Here is a 25,146-nt window from a genome sequence, read left to right as displayed (position 1 = left end):
CCCTTGGGAGAAATGGTGGGCTGGGGCCCCGAATCCTAGGTTCTGCCCATCTCTCATTTCCTCTCTTCTTCTTGTGTGACCTTGAGAAAGTCATTTTACCTCTCTGTGCCTCCATTTTCCAATCTGTCAAATGAGTGGAAGGAGGTGGTCCAGTTTCTGCTCAAGGGCCACCTCCTCAGGGAAGCCTTCCTTGACTTCCCCAGGAAGACTCTGTTAGAGCAACAGCTTAGAGTATCAAGGAGAATATGGGTATTTGTGTCTTTCATCCCACAGCAATCTATTCAACAGATATTTGCTCACAGTCTACTATGTGCTGGCCACTATGCTACCTTCAAGGCTGAGTTTTTCTCCATAGCTCCAGCAGCTGGCCCACAATAGCTACTAATAAAACACCTGTTTTGTAAATGAATGAATGAGTGGATGGATGAAAGTGGAGATAAGAAGCTGTGATGTTTCCCAAATATGGAAACTGCATTAGTGGGGTGATGGTGGGAATGGACCAGAGATGATGTGGGTGAACAGCAACAAGGTATTAAATAACAAATTCACCATAAGAAAGTCATTCACTGTCTCCCAGATTTTCCAATAGGCCAAGGAGAAATTCTCCAAGGATGCTGGTAACACCTTTCTAACACCTGTGGATCACTTGTGTGCTCTCACTCTCTCTTTCTCTCTCTCTCTCTCTCTCTCTCATCTGGAGATAGCTGGACCCAGAACTTCTACAGGCAATGGTATTCAGCTAGAATTTGAGAACATTGTTTTGTTTCCATTTTACTCATTTTGATCACTTTTTATTTGTGGTAAGAGACTCTGATTTTTCATTTATGTTTGGATAATTCTGGTGGGAATGCAAACTGGCCCTGGAGAAACTTTGGAGAAGTGTTGGCATTTTCTGATAAAGTGATTGTCTGGGACCAGGCTGGTGCTGGGGGCCTGGTGTCACAAGGGAACTTGTGACAGTGATGGAAACATTCTCTGTTTTGATTGAGGTGGTAGTTACATAGGTGTGTATATTTGTCAAAATGTGTTGCACTGTACACTTTATTTATTTATTTATTTATTTATTTTTTGCAGTACGCAGGCCTCTTACTGTTGTGGTCTCTCCCGTTGCGGAGCACAGGCTCTGGACGTGCAGGCTCAGCGGCCATGGCTCACGGGCCCAGCCGCTCCGTGGCACGTGGGATCCTCCCGGACCAGGGCACGAACCCACGTCCCCTGCATTGGCAGGCGGACTCTCAACCACTGCACCACCAGGGAAGCTCCTGTACACTTTAAATGGATGCATTTTATTGTGTGTAAATTATACCTCAATAAAGTTGATTTAAAAACATATATTGGGGCTTCCCTGGTGGCGCAGTGGTTGAGAATCCGCCTGCCGATGCAGGCGACACGGGTTCGTGCCCAGGTCTGGGAAGATCCCACATGCTGCGGAGCGGGTGGGCCCGTGAGCCATGGCCGCTGGGCCTGCGCGTCCGGAGCTTGTGCTTCACAACGGGAGAGGCCACAACAGTGAGAGGCCTGCATATCACAAAAAACAAAAAACAAAAAACAAAACCAAAAAGAACATATATTGAATATATTTAAATATCAGTCGGCCTCCCAAGGCTGACTGAAGATATTATGTACATAATATATATATTTAAGGTATTAAGCACAGAAGCCCTGTGGGTGTGGCCAAGTCATGAAGGTTGTCCATCACACAGCACGATTTGGGAAACGTGGAGTCAGTGAATAAATGGATAGATAGAAGACAGAATAGTGAATGAATGGGTAAATGAGCAAGTGAATGAATATCTACCCCATTTATGCTAATGAGTCCTTTCTCCACAGCCCCAACATATCAGGTGGTCTTGATCAGGGGTTGTCCTTTCTTAGCTTGCCTAGCCCCTGTGATGGAGAGCTCACTACCTGATGACATATGTCCGAACATTAGGACTATGTGAAAGACCTTTCCTCATATTAAGTTGGTCTTCCTGGTAACCCCCTGCCCTCTGTGGCTCCACAGACACATCTGCTCTCCTATCTGGGGACAACCCAAATGCCCCCTACCCCAGTCTGCTCTTCTCTCAGCTCTTCACCCCAGATGCTTAGCTCCGCCCACTAGGTTCCGCTTACACAGAGCTTACATCATAGAAGGGCAGTAGGGACAAAGAACATGTACACAGGCAAGTAAACAAAATAATTACAAACTATAAAGGAAAAAAGCAGGGTGAGAATATTGGAGAAACTATGGGGGAGATGAGGGAGCAAGGGAAGGCCCTCTAAGGATTTGATATTTGAACTGAGTCCTAAAGGATGTGAAGAAGCCAGAAGAACCAGAGGAAGGGCATTCCAGGCAGAGGCAAGAGCAAGTGCAAACGCCCTGAGATCAGAAGGCAATTGGAAACTGTGAGGCAGCCAGCCTGGCTGGAATGGGATGGGGGGTGGGGTGGGGGGGGGAAGGGCAGGTCATTCAGGGCATTGATGGTGAGGAGCCTGGAATTGTTTTCTAAATTCGATCCTCAAATACTTTAAAGCAAAGTGTGTTATAATATGACTTACATTTTAGTAGACAATAAATACATACTGAATCAAAAGTAACTGAAGACCCTTCCAGTTCCAGTAGTTCGGTGCTTCCATAGTGATAATGATATGCCTTCAAAGGACAATGAGTGGCCTCCAGAATGGGTCTGACTAGGTTTGAATCTTGGTTCTGCCTCATCCTTGCTGTGTGACTGTGGGCAAGGGGCCTCATCCCTCTGAGCCTCAGCTTCCTCATCTGCAAAGTGGGGATAATAGGTGTACCCACCTCCTGTGGTTGTTGTGAGGATTAAATGCCTTTACATTTGGGAAGCATTTAAATAACATCATAGGGCTTCCCTGGTGGCGCAGTGGTTGAGAGTCCGCCTGCCGATGCAGGGGACACGGGTTCGTGCCCCGGTCCGGGAAGATCCCACATGCCGCGGAGCAGCTGGGCCCGTGAGCCATGGCTGCTGAGCCTGTGCGTCCGGAGCCTGTGCTCTGCAACGGGAGAGGCCACAGCAGTGAGAGGCCCGTGTACCGCAAAAAAAAAAAAAAAAAAAAAAAAAAAAAAAAAAAAAAAAAAAAAAATTAAATAACACCGTAAATGCTTTCATTTGTTAAATAGAACAAAAAGAGGTGAGGACACAGAGAGCAAGATGATTAATCCTTTTTCAATCTCTCCGGGTCCTGGAGAGAGTCCTGGATTGGTGGAGGTGGGGTGGGTCTCTCAAACAGTTGCTACTGAGAGCTAGAGGAAGAGAGAGAGGGAGAGAGATTGCACAGCCTCAGTCAGATATGGACAAAGTTAGTAACAGTGTTATATTTACACTGTTTACATTGACAGTCACATTTATTTATGTCACGTGCTACTGATTTTCCATTTAGTCCAGCTATCTCAAGTTTCCTTAAAAAAATATTTGTTTGTTTAAGTAAAACAAAAGCAAATAGATTTAACAGTTCAAAAACAGTGGTCCCTGGAGGTGATACTAAGCACTCCTGTCCCAAGTGGCCCAAATTGTGAAGGAGGCTCTTGACAGAATTTTAAGAAACATTTTTCTAACTTCATCTCCTCTTTGTGCCCTCGAGGAACTGGAGGCCCTACTGTGTGTGCTGTGCTTGGCCGAGTCCCCCAGGACACCAGCAGCAGAGTGGGATTCACCCCGGGGACTGTGTCTACCTTCTCGCCTGCAGTGAAGTTTCTGGGAAGGGCTGGTGGACTCTCAAATCGGGGGGGTCACCAGAGTCCTCCCTCTCCCTCTCATCCCTCAGATCCAGTTCCATCCGTTGGAAAATTCTGGGGCTCCATCTTCAAAATACATCCAGATTCTGATCACTTCTCTCCACCCTGATCCAATCCACCAACCATCACCTGGGGCCCTGGTGACAGAGCAGCCTCCGCTTCACCCCCTTCCCCTCTCTGCTCCACTCAGCAGCCAGAGCTACCCGGTCCCTCCCCTGCTCCGAGCCTCACATGGCTCCCAGCCAAAGTCCCAGGCTGTCGGTGCCCACCTCTCCCACCTCATCAGCTGCCCAGCTCAGCCTTGTCCCATCCAGGCTGCCCCCACCACACTGGCTGCCTTGCTGTCTCTTGGATCCTCCAAGCAGGCTCCCACCTCAGGGCTTTTGCACGTGCTATTCCTCCTGCTTGAAACACGCTTCCCTCTGACATCCACAGGGCTTCTTTCCTCTCTGTTCAGGTCGATGCCCCCTCCTCAGAGAGGTCCAATACCTTAATGAAGTCAATATTTCCCATCTCATTCTTTCTTCTTCCCCTGCTTTTCCCTCACAGCCCTTATCACTATCGGATACTGCAGTTTACATATATTTCGTGTGTTTTTCTTGCTCTTCTCCCCTGAGTGGACTTCAAGAGAATGAGAGTTTCCATCTGTTTTGTACTCTGATGTTCCCAGCACCGGAGCAGTGTCTGGTGCCCAGTAGGTGCATGGGAGAATGAATGTCCAGGGAGTGTGTGAGGGGGGGGGGCAGCCACTCCCAGCCCCCTCCGTGGCCCCTTGGTTCCCTCTCTGGGCATGGCGTCCCTCTCTCCCTGCCCTCACCCCCTCAACCCTCAAGGGCAGCACAGGACAGCGAAGCTTCTCTCTCAGGGGAAAGGTTTTCAGATTCAGGTAGACCCTCCTTCAACTCCTCCTCCCTCTACAAGCCCAACAGGAGCCAGCAGTTGCGGTGCCCTCCACGGAAAGTCCTCAAAAGACGGGGGACTTGGGGCAGACACATGCTGGGTGCTCCTGGGCAAGCCAGGGACCTGCTCCCAACCCTGTGTCCTCAACTGGAAGGAGGTAAGGCCAATGAGCAATGAACAGTTCTTGGGGAGCCTATTTTACAGACAAGGAAACTGAGGCTCAAGAGGTGAATTTGTCTCCAGGACAACTGGAGCCAGGGTTCCCTTCTCTGTAAAAGGGGTATATGATAACTCCCTCCTAAGTTTGCTGTGAGGATTAAACGAGTTCAGGGCTTCCCTGGTGGCGCAGTGGTTGAGAGTCCGCCTGCTGATGCAGGGGACATGGGTTCGTGCCCGGTCTGGGAAGATCCCACATGCCACGGAGCGGCTGGGCCTGTGAGCCATGGCCGCTGAGCCTGCGCGTCCGGAGCCTGTGCTCCGCAAAGGGAGAAGCCACAACAGTGAGGGGCCCGCGTACAAAAAATTAAAATTAAATGAGTTCAATAAAGACTTTACGCCTTTAGTAGGGTCTGGCACACAGTAGGTGCTCAAGAAATGTTGGCTACTATTGCTGTCCATCTGCGAGGTGAACGTGCTCACCAAGGTCCCATGACCAGCAGGTGGCAAAGCCAAGATTCAAACGGAGGTCTGTCGAAAATGACTTACCCTCACAACCACAAAATGATAACAATAATAGCAATGGCAACAGCAACAATAATAGTAACACCATCACCAGCATTTTCCACCCCATGCTGTGGCTCTAAGATTGTCAGGTGGCAGCACCTGCCCCGCGCCCACACCCGGGACCACTGGCGCCGGTGCCTCCTGCCCTCCCGCTCCCTCCCGGGGGGACAGGTCGGCGGCCCGCACAACCTCCCGCTGGGGGCGCCCCCAGATCCCGCCGTCCGGGGAGCCCCCGCGGGGGAGGCGAGACCGGCTCCGGGGCTCTGGAAGGAGCCGCGCGGCCTGGAAGACATTACACGGCTGTCGGCCGGAGGGCGTCGCGCGGAGTTCCGGAGGGGGTCCCGGCGGCAGCGCGCCGGGGGAGGGGACGGCCCCACCACAAAGCGCGCTTTGTTCTGCGCTCCCCCTGGGAGCTGGAACCAATGGATTGGCGGCAGCTGAGGTCATCTGTCAGGCAGCGCCGGGGGGTCAAGCCCGGGGAAGGGGCCGCCGGGGAGGGCGGGGCGGATGGGCCGGCGGGGGGTCCGTGTGTGCGGCCGATTAACCCGGCTGAGCTCGCCAGGCCTCTGCGGCAGGTCGCTGCTACGCTTCGGGCCTCAGTTTACCCATCTGTCCAACAGGGAAGATAATTTCCTCCCTGTCCACCTGTCGGGACGACTGCATCCGGTATGGAAGTGCTGATGACGGTATGATGATGGTGGTGGTGGTGGTGGCCTTTCTGTAATGAGCACTCCCTATGTTCCTGCTCGACAGAAGATCTGGAGTCGGGATGCGAACCCCAGAGGCTGCCTGGGAACATGGAAGCAAATGTGGCTTGTCTGGGAGGCAGGGAGGGATGCCTTGCAGCCCCTATCCGGACCAGGGCAGTCAAGGCCCCTCCCTGGTTCCCAGCTTTGACCCTGGATGCCAGACTTGGCCTACCTTTTGCCAGGGCTGACAGGTGGAGCCGTCCAGACCTAGCCCAGGGAGCCTCTGGAGCTCATCCTTGGGGGCCCCCTCGTCGATGGTAGAGCAGGGCTGCACGCTCCCACCCTCTCCAAGACAGGTGTTTTTTCTGACTGGAGACAGATCAGGGTCTGACCGCTTTACCCTCATAAAACTAGATCCCATTTATTAATTCATTCACACCCCCATCTGCATGTGCCTCAGCATTCCTGTCCATACAATGAGACAATTAGGATTCTAACCATTTGATACAGGGCCCCCTGGGGGATGAGGCCATCGAATCCCCAGAAATTGCCCGAAAGATTTGTGTGTGTGTGTGTCTTTCTGGAGAAAGGGCTCACGGATTTCTTTCAGATTCTCAACTGTGTTCATGACCCCAAACAGGTTAAGAAGCACTGGCTGGAGTGCAGGGACGGAAAGCTGCCCCCGAAACTCTGGGAAAGGCACTTGGAACAGCCAATCTGGAGAGCAATTTGCCAGCACCTATGCACTGGCTAGGCGGTCCCACTCCTACGTACACAGTTGAGTGAGCACAGAGCTGATGGCAGAAGGTGTTCACAGCAGCAAATAACAGTAACCCCCTAAATGGCCATTAACAGGAGAATGACTAATACATGGTTATATACAGACCCTGGCATGCCATGCAGCAATTCAAAGAATGAGCTAGACCTATGTGGAATTTATCCATTTAACATAGTTATTGAATAACTGCTATGTGTCAGGTGGTTCTTGGCACTGGGCCTATGTCATAAGACAGATCAAGTCCTGCCTCAAGAACTTACGTTTGGGCTTCCCTGGTGCTGCAGTGGTTGAGAGTCCGCCTGCCGATGCAGGGGACATGGGTTCGTGCCTCGGTCCGGGAAGATCCCACATGCCGCGGAGCGGCTGGGCCCGTGAGACATGGCCACTGAGCCTGCGCTCCGCAACGGGAGAGGCCACAACAGTGAGAGGCCCACATACAGAAAAAAAAAAAAAAAAGAACTTACGTCCTAGTGGACGAGACAGTCATAAACAGAAACAGAAGATAATTTCAGGGAGTGCGATAAATGGCATGAAAAAAATAAAACAGTGCAGTGATAAAATGATGGGGGAGGGGGCTGTTTTAGACAGTATGGTCAGGAAGGCCCCTCTGAGGAAGTGACCAGAATGAGGGAGACTCTGGGAGAAGAGCAAAGGCACTAATGGGGTGGATGGTTAAGGCGCATCGCCAGGGAAGAAATGTGATCTGCAAAAGAAAGTAAAAAAAGAAAACATTCCTTACTTATACGCACACATACACACACACAACTACTAAGTTAGAAAAAGGTCTGGAAGGGTATACGCCAAATTCATGAAGATAATTGCCAAGAATAGGGAGGCACTAGGACTCATGGTGGGCTTCTGCTTGCTTCTCATATTTTATTTTGTTAATATTTAATTATTTAGCATTTTGCTCTCTTAATGTTTAAAAGGTGAATATATGCACATACAACTTGTGAAAATGAAACATTAAAAAAGTCTACCATGGTGAAAGTGTTGGTCCCAGGGCAGTAAGGGAAATAAGGGGTCCCTACACACTGCCTTTCACTGGACCCAAGTTCCCTGGGGCAGTAGTTTGTTTTGGGAGGGGACACACTTTTGGATCAGGGGGACCCCAGAAGAGGCATGTAGCTCAGCCTGGAGGATCTGGAAGCTTCTTGGAGGAGGTGCCACCTTTGCTGAGCCTGAGACAATTTGACACAGCACACCCAGTGTAGAGACCCTAGTCTCCTAAGACAGGCCTGGAGAGGCCATGATGTGTACAAGGCTACAGAGCAAGATTGGACAGGTAAGTAAACCTGAAACTCCAAACTCCCAGCCAGGTCTCCTTCTCCTACCTGAACCCCTGGCTTCTCTGGGCCGCTGATGGGCATCCTTCACAGCCTTACACCCTCCATCCATCCCCTTCCCACAGCAGTTGCTCTGCAGGCAGGAGACCCAGCCTAGCTCGGGCAGGCCAGAAAGCAGCACCACCTGCTGGCCTAAGTGGGAAATGCAGCTCTCAGCCTCCACGGAGAGCAACCAGCAGTTTCACCCTTCAAAACCCAGCTTCCTCTTCCTTAAGAACGACAATCCCTCCCGCTCCAAGTCTGTTGTGCAGCCTCCTCCCAGTGCCTAGCAGTATGCCTAGCGCTGCCTGCTTTGGCCTTATCTGTATGAAGGGAAAGTCCTTTCAAGAAGGGGTAACCACTGTGCTACTCTACCTCAGTGGGTGCAGGTGTCTTACATGAAACAGTGGCACCTCATGACAGCGGCTTACAAAAGCATGCCCTCAGCTTCCTCACCCTCACTACAAACCTCAGGGGTAAAGCCCATTAGACAGCTGGGGAAAAGCGCCAGGGAAGGGCCTGTCCAATTTCGTATGGAATTGGTGCACAAGCTGGTTCCAGAACATGGATCTCCTGGGACCCAGCTCTTTCTTCTCCATTGGAGGTGAAGGGGCTATCACCATATCTGAAAATAATTGATGTCATCTAGATCAGTGGTTCTCACCTTGTGGTCCCTGAACAGCAGCATCAGCATCACCTGGGAATTTGGCAGGAAAGCAAATTCTCAGGCTCCACCCCAGACCTTCTGAAACAGCAACTCTGGGGGTGTGGTCCAGCCATCTGTGCTTAGCAAACCCGTTTGAGAACCTGAACCATTGGTCTAAAGCAATTATGCCTCCCTTTTTATTAAATAAACTTTTATTTGGGAATGATTTTCAATTTACAGAAAAGTTGCAAATATAGTACAGATAGTTCCCATATACTCTGCACCCAGCCTACCCCAATGTCAACATTCGTAAAATTATCTAAAATCCAGACCTCACTCAGATTTCCAGATTTTCCATTAAGGTCCTTTTGATATTGTTTTTCCAAGATCCAATCCAGGATATCACACTGCATTTATGACTACATACCTTTTAAATTCCATTGGTCACCTCAGTCATCTTTCCCTGGGACAGAGAATGGGTGGGAAAGCTGTTTTCTTCATTACTGAGCAGGAGAAACTGAAGCTTGAAAACAGCAAGTGACCTAGTTCCCTTAGCAGGGCAGTGAGAGCAAGGCCTGCCTCACTCTGCACCCTTCCTCTATCTCTTCCCTTCCCCCCAGGACTCTAGGATTTCAGAAGTCCCTTTGGAACGTCCCACATGGCCTACCCATTCCCCCTAACCCACCAGTACAGATGATGAGAGATGTCCCTCCTAGAGTGGGCCCAGCCCTGGGAGAGACCACCCACTGCCCCATCACTTCCTTCCCTCTGCAGGGCCAGGACAGTGTCTAGTGTCTTAGTGACCTCAGCCTGGACAGAGCAAGGCTCTGTACAAGAGAGAGAGGAACAGTGAGAAAGAAACACTGTTATTTGCTTATCCAAAGTCATCTGTGATAGGTGGAAAAAAATGCCACGAATCCTTTGTAGTTTCTCCAAGAGGTATAGTCTGTTTCCCCAGCCCCTGAATCTAAGCCAAACTTTTGATTTGCTCTGACCAGAAGGACTTAGCAGAAGTGACGTTGTACCAATTCTGACCTAAAACTCAAAACTCAAAAAAGCTTTGGAGCTTCTCCTCTCTCTCCCCCTTCCTCTTCCCCTCCCTACACACACACACACACACACACACACACACACACACACACACACACACACACACACACACACACACACAACCTCCCTCCCTCTCTCTTTGAGCCCTGATGATATCATGAAAATAAGCCTGAATTAACCTGCTGGAGAGGACACATGGAGGAGAACCAAGTCACCCAGCCAATAGCCTACCTACTGCCAGACGAGTGAGTCAGGCTATCTGAGACCATCCAGCCCCATCTGGGGTGATAGCTGATTGCATACAACCCCATGAGTGGCCCTAAGCAAGATCAGCAGAACTGCCCAGATGAGCCCAGCCCAAATTGCTAACCCAAAGAATTTTAGGCAAATAAACAACTTGTTTTTAGCTGCCAAGTTCTGGAATGGTTTGTTGCACAGCAACGGCTAACTGATACACAATTCCTCACTTCTCTCTTGTTAATGGGATTCCAATATTATTTAGGAGGCAGTGTGCCAGTTCTAGGAGATGGGCTATGATTGATTTACTAAACTGTGACAGCTATGTTCCTGCTGTCTTAGCTTTCTTTGCAGCTAGGGGTGGCAACTGTACCTGGTTTGGGCCAAGGAGATCTAAGTAGAAATACACAGGGGAAGAGAGCAGGAAACAGGTCTCTGAAAAAGGTCTGAATTTATGATAGAAGTTGACAGTTCCAGCTGGCTGGGCCCTTCTTCCTCCCCAACTCCGTTCTTCCTTGAACACAGTCATGATTGCTGGAGGTACAGCAGCCATCCTGTGACCATGAAGTGACATGCAATGTGGGAAAGGCCGAAAGGATCACAGAGACGTGTGCCATAACTTTGCTGAGTTGTTAAACCAATACCATTAGCCAACTGTCTCCAGAATTCATGCTATGTGGAAAAACAAACTTCTTTGTGTTTAAGCCACTGGAACCTAGGCTTTCCTTTACTTGCAAATGAATGTATTCACATGATATGATATATAGAGACAGAAATGCAAAAGGATCCTTGTCCTTGGGAATCTGGAGCCAGCAGCAGGTGGCTCTCCAAACCCATCTCCTTTCTCATTTCACCCTCTCAATAATCCCTCAAGAGCAAACACACGACCCATTTTCCCCGAGGTGGGAAGTGGGGCTCCCACACTGTTCAGTCATGAGTCCAAGGTCTTGCAGCTAAGAAAGAGGGTGCTTCAAGTTAGACCTGCCCCCCAGGCACAAAGAGAATGCACCCCTGCTACACCTTTGCATGGCTCAGCCCACTGGAGGCCAGGTGTGTCTTCTGGGTTCGTGGCAGTGGTGGTAGGTGCCAAGGAGGCTGTTACTGCAAGTCTGGCGTGGAAGCACCCAGGTACACCCTTAAGTCCGAGAGGGTGGACTGGACAAGCTTGGCAGGGATGGTCTCTCGCTGCAGCTGCTGGTAGGCCGCATAGCGGTGGCAGCCCCCAAAGGAGTAGAAGTAGTCACCACCCTGAGCCCCTTTGATCCAGAGGACGTCGATGGGGGGCACGCTGTCTGGATCCTCCTGGAGAGAAGAGGGCGCAAAGGTGAATGAGCGTGGCACCGTGCTGGACAGTTTGCAAAGCAGACTTTATTAACCTGGGCTGAGCTCCTCCAGGTGCTCACACTGGCTCGTGCTGGCTTGTGAGAGGCAACTGTTACACAGAGGCAACTGTGAGTTGGTTGACATCACCTTGGTAGCATGAAAATCAGCCACGGTGAGAGTAGTTACACCAGGGAAGTGGGCAGATGCTACAAATCGGGGCTCCCCCGCCCAGGTTGTTAACCATTTAGCAGGCCACATGTATATTATCTGTCACTGTTCTAGACTCTGGGAATAAGGTACAGACACAGTCCCTGCCTTCATGGGACTTTGGTCTAGTGGGGCAGATGGAATGGAGAAGTGAATGTTAGAGTGAAAAATGCTATGAAGACAATAACGCAGGTTGACATGACAGGGATGGGGGTCCACAAGGCCTCTCAGAGGTGACAGTGGAGCAGAGACCTGAACACAGAGAAGTCCCCTGGGGAAGATAGAGAGGTGGAGTCATTTAAAGAAAGAGCCTGACTGCCAGGTTCAAATCTCAGGTCTGCCACTTCATTGCTCTGTGACCTTTGGCAATTCATATTTGTGCCTCAGTTGCCCGATCTATCAAATGGGGCTGAAGATGACACATCCACCTCATAGAAATGTTGGGTTTAGCGAGTTAATAGACATAAACTGCTTCACACAACACTTGGCGCATGGAACGTGCTCAATAATACACACAGTGTATTACCCGTGGGAAGGGCATCCAGGCAGAGAGAACAGCAAATGCAAAAGGTCTGAGGCCAGAACAAGCTCACTGTACTGCAGGCATGGCAAGGAGGCCAATGTGATCAGAGTGGACTTGGGGGATGGAGAAGTAGAAGAGGTCAGAAAGGTAGCAGGGGGTAGGCCCTGGAGCGTTTTATTCATCTTATTTTTTTCTTCTAGTTTTATTGAGATATAATCGACATACAGCACTGTATAAGCTTCAGGTGTACAACATAACGATGTGACTGACAAACACCATGAAGTGATGACGACAGTAAGTTTAGTGAACACCCGTCATCTCGTATAGATACAAAATTAAGAAATGGAAAAAAAATGTTTTCCTTGTGATGAAAACACTTAGGATTTTACTCTCTCAACAACTTTCATATATAATGTACAGCGGTGTTATGTTTATCATGTTGTACATTACATCCCTAATACTTATTTCTCTTATAACAGAAGTTAGTACCTTTTTTTTTTTTTTTTTTTTTTTTTTTTTTTTTGTGGTACGCAGGCCTCTCACTGCTGTGGCCTCTCCCGTTGCGGAGCACAGGCGCACAGGCTCCGGACGCGCAGGCTCAGCGGTCCTGGCTCACGGGCCCAGCCGCTCCGCGGCATGTGGGATCCTCCCAGACCGGGGCACGAACCCGTGTCCCCTGCATCGGCAGGCAGACTCCCAACCACTGCGCCACCAGGGAAGCCCAGAAGTTAGTACCTTTTGACCACCTTCATACACTCCTTCCTGTCCTTACCCGCCTCCCCCCTCCCAGTCAATCACAAAGCTGGTCTCTTTTCCTAAGAGTTTGTTTGTTTATTTGTTTTTGAAATATAATTGACCTACAATACTATGTTAGTTCCTGGTACACAACACAGTGATTGCATATTTCTATACATTTCAAAAGGATCACCATGATTAAGTCTAGTTAATCCTCTGTCACTACACAAAGATACTACATAGTTATTGACTATATTCCCCACACTGTACGTTTCATACCCATGACTCATTTACTTTATAACTGAAAGTTTATACCTCTTAGGCCCTGAGTGTTTTAAACAGGGGAGGGTGACATGATCTGAAGAACATTCTAGAAAGTTGTCCTGGGAAAGCAGGCTTGGTGAAGTGGACAAAGGCAAAAGCAGGGAAGATAGAGGTGAGGCCTCAGCAGGTATTCACCAGAAGTGGCTGTCCTGGGTGAGGGCATGGAGGGGTCAGGGAGAGGTAGACAGGTTTGAGACATGTTTAGGGGGAAGATCCCGGGGAGGGGTGAATGTGAGGAGAAAAGAAAGAGGAGAATATAAGTTGACTTCCTGTTACGGGCCTGAGCATCTAGATGGAGAATGGGTAGTCCTCTACAGAGGGAAAGCCTGGGGCAGGGAGGGATGGGGTAGGGGGGAGACCGAATTAAGTGTGAGCTGCTAGAAGACCTCCCACCACTGGCTCTCGGGTGGTCTCTTATTGGGCTGCTTTGATGTATTCATTATTCCATTTATCCTAGAAATGATTATTAAGCAGTAAGACCCAGCAGTTATAAGCTGGGGCTCTTGAACCAGGCACACCTGAATTTGAATCTCAGCTCCTACACAGAGCAGTGGGGCGGGGGGTGAGGGGAGTGTGGGCGGGAGTGGTAAGAAAGTGGCCTTGACATTGGGCATTGTTCCTCATCTGCAAAATGGGAACAGACACCCTACAGGCTGCTGATGAAGTCAGGGAGCTGATGCAAGTGAGGCGTAGAGCATAGCTTGCCCAGCAGTGGAGCAGCAAAGAGAGGCAGCTGTGCCAGGCAGGCCTTGTGCTGGGCACCAGGGGTGTGACGATGGGTGGGCAGAATAATGGCCCCCAAAGATGTCCATGTCCTAAGCCCTGGAGCCTGTGAATATGTTACTCACGTGGCATAGGAATTTTGCAGATGGAATTAAGTTAAGGATCTTGAGATGGGGAGATTATCCTGGGTTATCCAGACAGGCCAAATGTAATCACCAGAGACCTTAAAGGTGGGTGAGAGAGGAACAAGAGGAGGTCTGATGTTGCTGGCTTTGAAGGCGGAGGAGAGAGGTCATGAGCCAAAAATTTTGGTGGCCTCTAGAAGCTGAGAAAGACAAGGAAATGGATTCTCCCCTAGAGCCTCCGGAAAAGAATGCAGCCCCGCTGATACCTTGACTTTAGCCTAGCGAGACCCACTTTGGACTTCTGAACTACAGAAGTATAAAATAATAAAATCTGTCTTTGTTTTAAGCCACTAAGTTTCTGGTGTTTGTTTCAGTAGCCGTTGAAAACTAATACATGTGGTAACCAAAGAGAGGCCTGGTTTTTGCCTCACAGAGCATATCGTTCTGGCTTGGAAGACAGGTGTCTGAGGCCATTACAAGCCAGTAGGATCAGAGGTATGCCGGTGGGCATGCAGGTGGCTGGGGGCCCACAGGAGGCCCCTAACCCAGCAGGGGCTGTCAGGGAAGAAACTGACACTGACAGGAAGAGCAAGAAGGAGTTAGAAACAGTAAAGAGATGAAAGAGTTTTACTGGCAGGGGAAAAGCTTGTGCAAAGGCCCAGGAGTGGGAGAGTGCATCCCTGGCCAGATCCATCACAAACAGCCAGGCACCGTGCTAGTGTTATGGAAACAGTCAAGACAGGACAAAATCCCTGCTCCTGTGGAGTTCACATGAGAGGGGGAGGAGAGACAATAAAACACAAACAAATGTATAATATAACTCAGGTGGACATAAGTGCTTCAAGGAGAGGTACCTCAGGTTAGGGGGAGAGCTATAGAGGCCTGGGCTGACGGGAGGCGGACACCTGACCCAAACGAGGGAGCAAGCCCTGTGGCTACCTGGGAAGCAGTTCCAGGCAGTGGGAACTGCAGTGTAAACTCTAGGACTAAAAGACAATCGGGCTAGCAGTAGTGGTGTTTGGTAGGTCACACACGGCCACCTTCCAAGGGTCTGGGGGAGGGGGATAAGATGCCATGCAGGCCTAACCTGACACACGTCTCCTCCTTCCCCCAGATTTTCTGCCAGGATCACCCCAGCTCTCTTGAGCACCCTCTCTGTGATGCAGCTGACTCTGTCCTCCCCAGTTCCAGTTCACACGAGGCCCTCCCAGCAGACAGGACACCCCCAATCCCACTGTGCCACTGCCTGAAGTGACCATATAGGTTATCTCAGGATAAGGTGGTGGCCATGCATCTGGGCACTGGGGACAGGCTGTGCCACTTTCTAAAGCGCCTGACCTTGGACAAGTTGCTTGAATCCTCTTGTGTCTCATTTCCTCGTCTGTAAGAGGAACGGTAGTAGTATCTACCTCATAGTGTTGGCATCAAGAAGCTCAGGCACTTAAAACAGCTCCTGGCCACTTCAAGTACTATACAGGAGTCAGGATCGTTATTTTAATCATCTCCTCCAATCTCCTTGCTCAATGACTAAACAGAGGCCCAGAGAGGCCCAGCCATTTGCTCAAGGTCACACAGCAAATGCCGTGCTCCGGCTGAGACTGAACCAGTCCCGTCTCGCGTCCAGCGCGACCTCCCTCCTTCGAAGCCCTCCCCGCGGCCGGCTTCCCCGGGGCCTCACCCGAATCGTGTCCACGAGGCTCTGCACCTTGGCTGGGTCCAACACAGACGGCAGCGGCCGGATGAGCACGCTGAGAGGCACGTTGTGCACCGCGGTGATACAGCCCGAGTGGATGCTGCCGCCCTGCGCGCCGCCGCTCTGCCCAGCTCCCTCGGGCGCCCCCCGGCCAGCTCCGGCTCTAGCCAGGGCTCCTCCCGCACGGAGACCCATCACGCAGCCTCCGCCGCCTGCGCGGTCTCGGGACGCGCCGCCTCCTCTCAGGTCTTTAACCCCGGCCGGGCCGTACCATTCCGCGCGGGCGGCGGGGGGCGCAGCCGCACAGCGCCTCTCTCCCCTGGCCCCACAGTGGTCTGGCCACACCCCGAGCGCCCCTGCGGGACCTTCGCTCAGCTCTCCCGGCGTTGCGGGACGCGTGCGGAGCTCCGGCTCTCCGCTGGGGGGCGCCTCGCCGCCTCCCCTCCGCCGTGCGGCGTCCCTGGAGTGGAAGCGCCGGGGGAGGCTGACTCAGGGTGAGTCTGCAGGTCGTGGGGCGGGAGGGGCGCGAGTGGCGCACAGTTCGGGGTTGACTCAGGGCCACGGGTGGCTGGGGCGGGGACACGGGTTGGAGGGGGCTGGACGTGCCCAGCGAGGGTGAGTTGGCAAAACCTGGCTCTTGGCTGCCCAGCCTTTGGATCCCTAGTGGTAATAGTCGTGGAGGTGGTGATAATACCAATGACATTCGAAATACTACGAATCTGCTGAATCTGGTGCTGTGTCAGGCACTGTTCTAAACACTTTTCATGTACATTAACTTGTTTAAACCTCAAAACAACCCTACAAGCTAGGTATGATTATTATTCCCATTTTATAGATGAGGAAACTGAGGCACAGCGAGGTTTTTTTTTTAAGTGATTTGCCCAAGATCATGGAGCTAGTAAGTGGCTGAACCAGGATTCAAATCCAGGCAGTCAGGCTCCCAAGTGCTCTCTACCCACAGCTGGTTGCCTCCGTTCAGCAAAAGTAACTGTAACAAGGAGCCTTTTGGAATCATGTTGACATTGTGTGGGCACTGCCCTGGAGTTCCACAATAATAGTCTCGTTGCATCCTCACAGCGCCACTAGGAAGTAGGTGTGATTGTTGAAGCACTTGTCCAAGATAGGGCTGCTGAAAATGAAAGTCAGATGATCTGAGCTCAGAGTCCCAGGCCACTAAACACCTGCTTACAGATGACACCAAAGCTGCAAGGGGTGGTGGTGATGACTTAGGTCCAAACATGCTGACTGCCATCCCCACTCTTCTGTTTAAAACTCTCCATCCCCTTGAGCCCAGGTTCAGCACCCAGTGTCCTCTGGAGCCAGAGGGAGGTAGGCTCCTGGTTTAAATCTCAGGTGTTTATCAGCATCTATGGCAACATTACGGCTTTGGCACAGATTGACCTGGGTTCAGATCCCATCTGGCCACTCACTAGCTGTGTGGTCTCAGGCAAGTTCTTTAACCTCTCTGAGCATCAGCCTTTTGTAAAATGGTTGTGAGGAGATTGTGAGGACACTCAGAGATAATGGCTGATAGAAGACAGGGTTGGGGGTAAATCAGTGCTTACATAGTGGTAATCAAGGAAGGTGACTGGGGTACTTCCCTGGCCTTCCAGTGGTTAAGACTCTGCGGTTCCAATGCAAGGGGCATGGGTTCGATCCCTGATAAGGGAACTAAGATCCTACATGCTGTGCGGTGAGGCCAAAAAAAAAGGAAGGTGACTGGTTTCATTACAGACGCCCAGAGTGCTGAAGAAGAGGCCGTGTTGACTGAGAGCACCAGGAAAGGTTCCCTGGAGGGGTGGTATTCACACTGGAAAATGGCTTGGTCCTGGAGAGTAAGAGGGAAGAAGCAGGTGATGGTTTAGGGTGTAGGATCTGGAATCAGTTGAATGGCATGGATTTAAATCCTGGCTGCATCACTGACTAGCTGTGTGACGTGTGTGTGTGTGTGTGTGTGTGTGTGTGTGTGTGTGTGTGTGTATGTGTGTGGTGGGCTACTCAACTTCTTTGTGCCTTGGTTTCTTCTCTCAGCAGCCAGGGAGAGTAAATGAGAATAACACATAACATGTTTAGAAAGGTACCTGACATATAAAACGTGCTGAATAAAAGGTAGATAGGAGGGATATTCCAGCTAAACAGCTTGAGCCAAAGTGGGGAGGTGGCACAGCCCCAGACCTGGCTGAAGACAGGCAAGTCTGGTTTGGTGGTTCTTCTCACCCTGGTTGTCACATGCATGGGGAATGCATACTCGACTTCTCAGCTGGAGAAAAATCAGAGAAGTTATCCCTGGGGGCGGGCTGGCTGGCTGTTGCACCGGCCAGTTGCGGACACTTTCTGAAGCCTCTGCAAAATGGGGTAATGCTGCCCACCACTCAAAGTTGTTGAGTGTGATTTGGGAAGAAGTACATAATAAGTGCTCTGTGAATTGTGCAATACCCCATTTTGCTGTCGAAGATCATTCATGTTGGGTTTTTAATCTCTTGCAAACCTTGGAATGCTGAGGCCATTATGAATTTGACTTGAACCTTTCTCTTTCTGCAGTTCCACAATATAACCCCTCTGAACATCTAAACCATACTTTGTTTCAGGATGTAGAGCTAACACCCACACCTCAGTCCCAGAATTATTGAGGATTAGAGAATTTCATTAAGAGGGAAATTGTCCCTTTTAGAACCACTTCCTAATTTCAGGAAGTTAGAAGAGGCAGGGGGAACAGCTTCTGGGATGGAAAAATGGAGATTTGTCTTGAATCTCTCATCATGGTATGCCCAGTGAGACCCCCACTCCTGGCAACAAATTCTGTATGTTGAGAGACCTATGATTCAATTCAAAATGGCTTAAGCATTAAGCAGACTTGTATTTTCACATAATTAAGATGTCTGGAGGTAGACATATCCAAGATTGGCGAAGAGGTAGTTGAACAATGTCAGGTTCTTTCCAGCTTTTTGTACCGTCATCCTCCATATTCTGGTTTTTATCCTCAGCCTTGCCCCTCATGGTCTCAAGATGGTAGCTGTAGCTCCAAGCATCACATACAACAGCTTTTAAAGGTGGAAGTTAGGACATCGACATCCCTTTGTGCCTCTTTTTAAGAGTGAAGAAAGCTTTCGTAACCATCCCCTACCTCCCCACCCCCCTGCCCAGGAGCCTTTTCCTCTTGTCTCACTGGCAAGATTATATCACATTTCCATGCCTAAACCAATCCCTGGCAAGGGGAGTGGAATTACCCTGATTGGCTTAGCTTAGTTGGCATTCACCTCTGTGCTCAAGAGGGTTTACCCTCCCCTGAAGTTCATGGCCTCTGATCCCTGAACAGAACTGGCAAGGCCTGGTGCTACAACCTAGTTTTCCTGTACGGTTCTTGGGCAGACCCCATGGAGGGGGAGAATTGAGGGGAAAGAGGACCTGCCCCATCAGAGGTTCTATTAGATCGGCCCATTTGTCCCTAAACCAATGAGATGGAGACTTAAGCCTCGTGTTGGGATTAAGATGAGGTACCTTCCACTGGGGCTAATGTAAGCCTGGGACTGGAAGCTGGAGAAATTCTGGGATCTACGCAATATCCTTTTGTTTTAGTTTGGATTCTCCTAAAAGTAGACCCTGAGACTAGGACTTGTGTGCAGGTAGTTATATTTGGGAGCTGCTCTAGTTATTATCACTGTAACATAAACGGATCCAAAATGTAGTGACATAAAACAACCATTTTATTATCCTCACAGATTCTGTGGGTCCGTTATTCAGACAGGGCACGGTGGGGACTGGTTGTCTCTTCACTGAAATGTCTGGGCCATCAGCTGGGAGGTGACTCAATAGCTGAGGGTGACTTGATGGCTGGGGCTGGAATCATCTGGAGGTGACTTCACTTATGCATGCATTGGACCATCCTGCCTATCAGCCAGAACACCTCCACGGGGCCTCTCCATGTGCCCTGGGCTTGCTCATAGCACGGCAGCTGGCTTCCAAGAATGAGTGTCACAAGAGAACCTGGCAGAAGCTTCCTGGCCTTTTCCAGTCTAGTCTTGAAGGTCATATTGGCATCACTTCTGTGGCATTCTGTTTGTGGGAGCTGTCACAATACCACCACTCCCCCTCCGCCCAGGCTCAAGGGAAGGTCCAGAGATTCCATCTCTTGATGGGAGGAGTAGCACGGTTCTAAAAGAGCTTGTTTCCACAAGGGAGATATTGTTGTCACCGTCTTTGGAAGACAGTCTGCTGTAGGAGGTGATCCCAGGAAGGACTGGGGAAGGGAGAAATGCCAATACAGGGGATTCTGATGAGCAGGTTAACATGGTGGTTAAGTGGGGCTTACTCTTGCTGGAGACTCTGAGAGGAAGCATCATGCATCAGAATCATCCCTCTGACTGACAGGGGGGCTGTGTATCTTTATCCACTGACTCCTGTCCCTCACTGGTTGAGGGTGGCCTCAGGATGTTAAATTAAACCTTTGCCATTTATGTATGGGCTGCTCTATACTCGGACTGAGCAAGCACCTGAGGACCCGGAGGAAGCTTCCTGCTTCAGAGGTGGCCCAAGGGAATAAGGGGCAGGACATCGATAAATGCCTTTTCTGTCCAAACCAGCCAGAGTCCACATTTGTGGTTTGCAACCAGAGGCCCTAGTTACCTGCTCTCCCCGTTCTTCTCCTGGGCTCCCTACTCTTCCCCTTCCCTTTCATTTTTGACAAAGAATCTTATACATCAGGTAACCAGGTATGCAGAGGACTTTCCTGAGTGTTTGGAAAGAGGAAAGGATTTCTGTGCCACAGAAGGAACATTAAATCTTACTTTTCTCTACCCCTAAAATGCTCTTGTCCATTTCTACGGCTTGGCTTACAGAATTCTGCCATGTTGCTTGGTCCCATTCTCCCTTTCTGTTTTCTCCTCCATCTCCTCTTTGTCCCCTCTACCAATCACTAAGTTCCTGTTCTTATTTTATGCAGCAAGTTTGCCTTTTTCTTCTGCAGCTTTGGTACCTGCTGAGCATCTCCTTGGGGCCTTGAGGTGGCTTCACACTTTAACTGCTTCTCCTCATAGTCACAAGATGACTGCCAGTGCCAACTGGGGCAGCCTCCTTCTTTGTTCCTGTCAGTCAGCTCAGGCTGCTATATAACAAAATACCTTAGACTGGCTGGCTTAAACAACAAACATTTATTTATCACAATTCTACAGGCTGGAAGTCTGAGATCACGGTGCTTGCAGATTTGGTATCTGGAGAGAGCCCACTTCATGGTTCATAGATGGCCATCTTCTTGCTGTGTTCTCACACGGTGGAAGGGGTGAGAGAGCTCTCTGGGGTCTCTTCTTATAAGGGCGCTGATCCTATTCATGAGAGCTCCATCCTTATGACCTAATCACCTCCCCAAAGTCCTACCTCCAAATGCCATCACGTTGGATATTAGTCTTCAACCTATGAATTTTAGGGGGACATAAACATTCAGTCTATAGCAGTTCACATCCAGGAGAAGAGAGAGAGAACTCTCCCACAGCGAGATGAAATTAAAGCTTTTCTCTTTGGTCTGATTGAGCTAGCTCGAATCACACGACTACCCAGGATTAATAATATTCTCCATGAACATACCATGTTCCGAGCTGCTTAAGTATGGGTTCTGGAACCTGTCTCCCACTGGGATGACTGTGATTGGCTTGGAGGAGACCAATCAGCCACACCCCTGGGGTCAGCCTCCTTTGAGGCCCTGGATGGGTTAAGTGATGGGTGGATGTCTGAACAAATGTGAGCTTTGTTGATGAGGAAAGGGCAGAGCAAAGACCTGGGTGTCAGTGGCACAGCCCCTTGGCCCACCTTTGATTTCAACTGAAGTTGTGGTGGGAAGGTCCATGCAAACCCAGACTCACCTAGCACCGCTGGCTTCCCAGCTCAAGCTTGCAGTGTCCTCCATGTTTTCCATCCCTGTGGGAGTCTCCCAGAGGTGTTGGCTGATGGGGCCAGGAGCTGGTGAATAAAAGCCAGTCTTCCACTGTCATAGGTGGAAAATTGTGAGAAGCATGCCAGACCATTTGGATCTTTCTGGACCCTTCTCAGAGAATAGCAGTACCCAGCCCCATTGCTGCAGCAACAACCCCCCTGACACACCCTCTGTCTCATTCTTCTTGCCCCCTCACTCCTGCTTCCTGGGATCACCTCCAAAGTAAACCACTTGCACTCAAGCCTTTGCTACTGGGGAGCCAAAACTAAGGCAAAGGGGGAATTTCATGGGTCACCCCCAATAGTTCTGCACCTTGCCTGGGTTAAAATGACACATGTCTTATTAGACATGTGACCTTGGGCCAGGGACCTGTCTGTGCCTTGGTTTCTTAACCTTCAAAAGGGCCATCATAATTGCACCTAATTTGTAGTTGTTGAGAGCATGAAAAGAGGTGATGTAGGTAAAGTCCTTAGAACAGTGCCCAACACACTGTAAGTGCTCAATAAATATGAGCTGTTTGATTACATTTTAAATTAATAATAGATCTCAAAGGTCTCTCTGTGTTTGCACTTCTAGACTAGTCTTAATGTATTTGCCCAGACCCTTGCTTGCAAGTGAAGAAAGCCAACGTGAATTAGCTTAATGAAAATGCAACACTTGGTTATGCCCTTGACTGTGGGGTGAAGCTGGGCCTCAGGGAAAAGTGGGTTCAGGGACTTTTTTCTGTTGCTTGGCGGAGGGACTACCTCCACATAAGAGGAACGTGGCTGTCAACAGGGATTATATTTGGCTTTTAGTAAGAGAAGCCTGACAAGAGAGGCTTAAAACACCTTAATGTGTTAACCTCTCATGAAAGAGAAGCTGGAAGTAGGAAGTCCAGGGCTGGGGTGACTGCTTCACTGTCACTAGGGGCACAGGCCCTTTCTGTCAACTCCATCATTTTAGAGTAAGGTGTTTATTCTCAGCGTCACCTCCTGGTTCAAGACTGCTGCTGAAGTGCCAGCCTGGAAGAAGGTGGAGAAATGGAAAGGCAAAGATATGACGCCCTCCTTTTTAGGGTGCTGTCTCAGAAGTTCCACATAACACTTTTCCTTGCATGTCATGGACCAGAATTTAGTCACATGGCCACCACTGGCTGCAAGGGCAGCTGGGATATGTAGTCTTCATTCAATGTGGCAATGTGCTCAGCTAACAATGGAGTTCTCTTACTAAGGAGGGAGAAAATGTATGCCGATAAGTAGCTAGCAATCTGAGCCACAGCTCTCAAGTTACAGTTCTTATGACTCAGAGAGAGGGAGAGAGGAAATTTCCAAGTTCTAGTCAGAGGCTCACATCTGAACCAATCATCTATGGCTATGAGGGACAAAGACTTTTTTTTTAGGCATAAGCCACTGTTTTGATTATGACTTAAATGTGTGTAGTTCATTAAAAAAATAATTACTGGTTATCTGCTATTGGCTAGGTACTGCAGTAGACCCAGGAAATTTAATGATAAGCAAAAAGACACTGTCAGTCCCTTTCTCATGAAGCTTTAATCTAATGGGGGAGACAGAGAATAACCAAATAATCACACTGATTAAAGGGAAAGTGTGCATTGATGGTAAGTGCTGTGAACCAAGATCATGTGGTCCTTGGGGAAGTGATCATCCAGCTGAGAGATGAAGGATGAAAAGGCAATAACTAGTCAACAGTGGTGGTAATGGCAGTGCAAACAGAGTATGTTACTGGTGGTGAGAACAGCTTATGCAAAGCCCCTGTGGTAGGAGGGAGCAAAATTGCTAAACAGAAGTGGCTGGAACTCAAAGAGCAAAGGGGCTCATGGCTGGAGGTTCAGCTGGAGTAATGGAAAGATCAGGTAGGTCTTTGAAAGCTGGTTCCTCTCCCCCCACCCACAGTGGGAAGTCATTGAAGCATTCAAATGGGGAAGAGGAATGGGAGTGACATGATCAGATCTGCATTTTTTAAAAGATCCCTGTGGTCACTGTGGAGAGAGGGAGGGAGGTGGTGGAGGTAGAATGGATCCAGAGAGACCAGTGAGAAGGCTGGTCCATTTGTCCAGGTAAGAGATGATGGTAGCTATGGACTAGGGTGGAGACTGAGAAGATGAGGAAAAATAAACAGAACCTGATGGATTGCATGGAAGGGTAGGGGAGACAGATGCAGGAGAGAACCAAATCATGGCTTCAGACTTGGGCTGGCCTATGGTACTTTTGGGATATCCATGTGGCAGTGGTTTGCAGGCAGATTTGCAGCTCAGAGAGGAGGTGAGAAATGAAAATGAAAATTACATTTATCACAAATGTAAATTTGCGAGTCATCTGCATGTGGGTGAAAACTGAAGCCATGGGTGTGATGAGATTGCCTCATGAGAATACACAGTGAGAAGAGGAGTCTGGGAGAGAACCCTGAGGAGGACAAACCACGACAGAAGAAGGAACAGGAAGTGGGTTCCTTCCTTGGGCATAGGAAGGTGAGGCTGCAAAGATGCTGGATGGAGCAGCCAGACAGGACAGAGGAGAGCCGGAGTTGCATCCTGGAGGGCTTCCTTTGAGAGGACTGTGAAAAGCAGACTGGACGATATGCTAATTGAGGTGCTCTGGGCTGCAGGTAACAGGGACGCAGGCTTTCGCATCTCTGCTCTGCTGTCTAGGCTGTGTGGGCTTCGTGCTAGGGCTGGTTCCCTTTAAGGTCACAAGATGACATATTAGATGTTTATAAAATGTTGATTTAGAGTGGGTTCTGTTCACTGGACCTGAAACAAATGTAACTGATGCAACAGCCAATCAGGGGCAGTGTGTAGCTACGGAGAACTGCAGGTGGATGGCTAGGGAAGGCATCAGGTGCCTGGGCCCCTCAAACCCGCTTTGGAAACTTTGTAGGGGATTTCCACACTGCTGTCATTGCTGGAGACACCTGGCACATAGCTCAGGATGCAGCCAGCCTGTCCAGAGGTGTGTGAAAGGAAAGATGGACAGGTTCTAAAAGTGCAAGGAATTCCCTGGCAGTCCAGTGGTTAGGACTCTGTGCTCTCGCTGTCGAGGGCCTGGGTTCGATCCCTGGTCTGGAACTAAGATCCCACAAGCTGTGCCGCCTGGCCAAAAAAAAAAAAAAAAAAAAAAAAGCTGAATGCACTGCCTACAAAAGGAAGAAAACCGAAAGGTGGCCCAAGGGGAGATGGAGTTCCAGCCTACACCCCCAAGCCCTCAGCCTGGCATCGGGCCCTCAAAGCACACAGCCCCCTACCCCCACCCTGTGAGTCTGTGCTGGGGGTTGGAGTTAAGTGGCATAGTGCTAGTAGTTCCCAGGGAAGTTTTTAGTAAGGCAGGGCAGAATTTGTATTTTGAAAGACCACCAAGCCAGCTGGCAAGGAGGATGGACTGGTTGTCCACTGTCTTCCTGAAGACAGTTTTGGTGACAGGTAGCTCACAGGCTCTAGGGGCAGCTCATTGTTTTGGGACAATATTGTCTGCGGAGCCAAAG

At 49.8% G+C, this 25,146-nt stretch overlaps 1 protein-coding gene and 1 long non-coding RNA gene across 2 annotated transcripts in view; one reads left to right on the top strand and one right to left on the bottom strand.

Moving 5' to 3' along the window:
* Positions 1-8,997: 8,997 nt before the first annotated feature.
* Positions 8,998-16,245, bottom strand: SRXN1 (sulfiredoxin 1). The gene is made up of 2 exons (XM_059039167.2): positions 15,729-16,245; positions 8,998-11,392 (listed from the first exon to the last, which is right to left on the bottom strand). The coding sequence occupies exons 1-2, from the start codon at positions 15,936-15,938 to the stop codon at positions 11,189-11,191; spliced, it is 414 nt and encodes a 137-aa protein (XP_058895150.1). The 5' UTR covers positions 15,939-16,245; the 3' UTR covers positions 8,998-11,188.
* LOC136792464 (uncharacterized) overlaps positions 16,013-25,146 on the top strand; it is a 107,664-nt gene continuing 98,530 nt past the window's right edge. Inside the window, exon 1 of the long non-coding RNA XR_010836278.1 lies at positions 16,013-16,237. This is a non-coding gene — a long non-coding RNA (uncharacterized lncRNA). The remainder of the gene's footprint in view (positions 16,238-25,146) is intronic.

The sequence above is a fragment of the Kogia breviceps genome, chromosome 14 (assembly GCF_026419965.1).
Source record: "Kogia breviceps isolate mKogBre1 chromosome 14, mKogBre1 haplotype 1, whole genome shotgun sequence".
NCBI lineage: Eukaryota > Metazoa > Chordata > Mammalia > Artiodactyla > Physeteridae > Kogia > Kogia breviceps.
This window is presented reverse-complemented; position numbering and strand designations above follow the sequence as displayed.

Excerpts from the sequence above, each read along its gene's own strand:
- SRXN1 (XM_059039167.2), bottom strand. The coding sequence starts at position 15,938 with ATGGGTCTCCGTGCGGGAGGAGCCCTGGCTAGAGCCGGAGCTGGCCGG. Across the intron at positions 11,393-15,728 it reads GCCTCGTGGACACGATTCGG|GAGGATCCAGACAGCGTGCC; the intron begins GTGAGGCCCCGG and ends TCTTCTCTCCAG.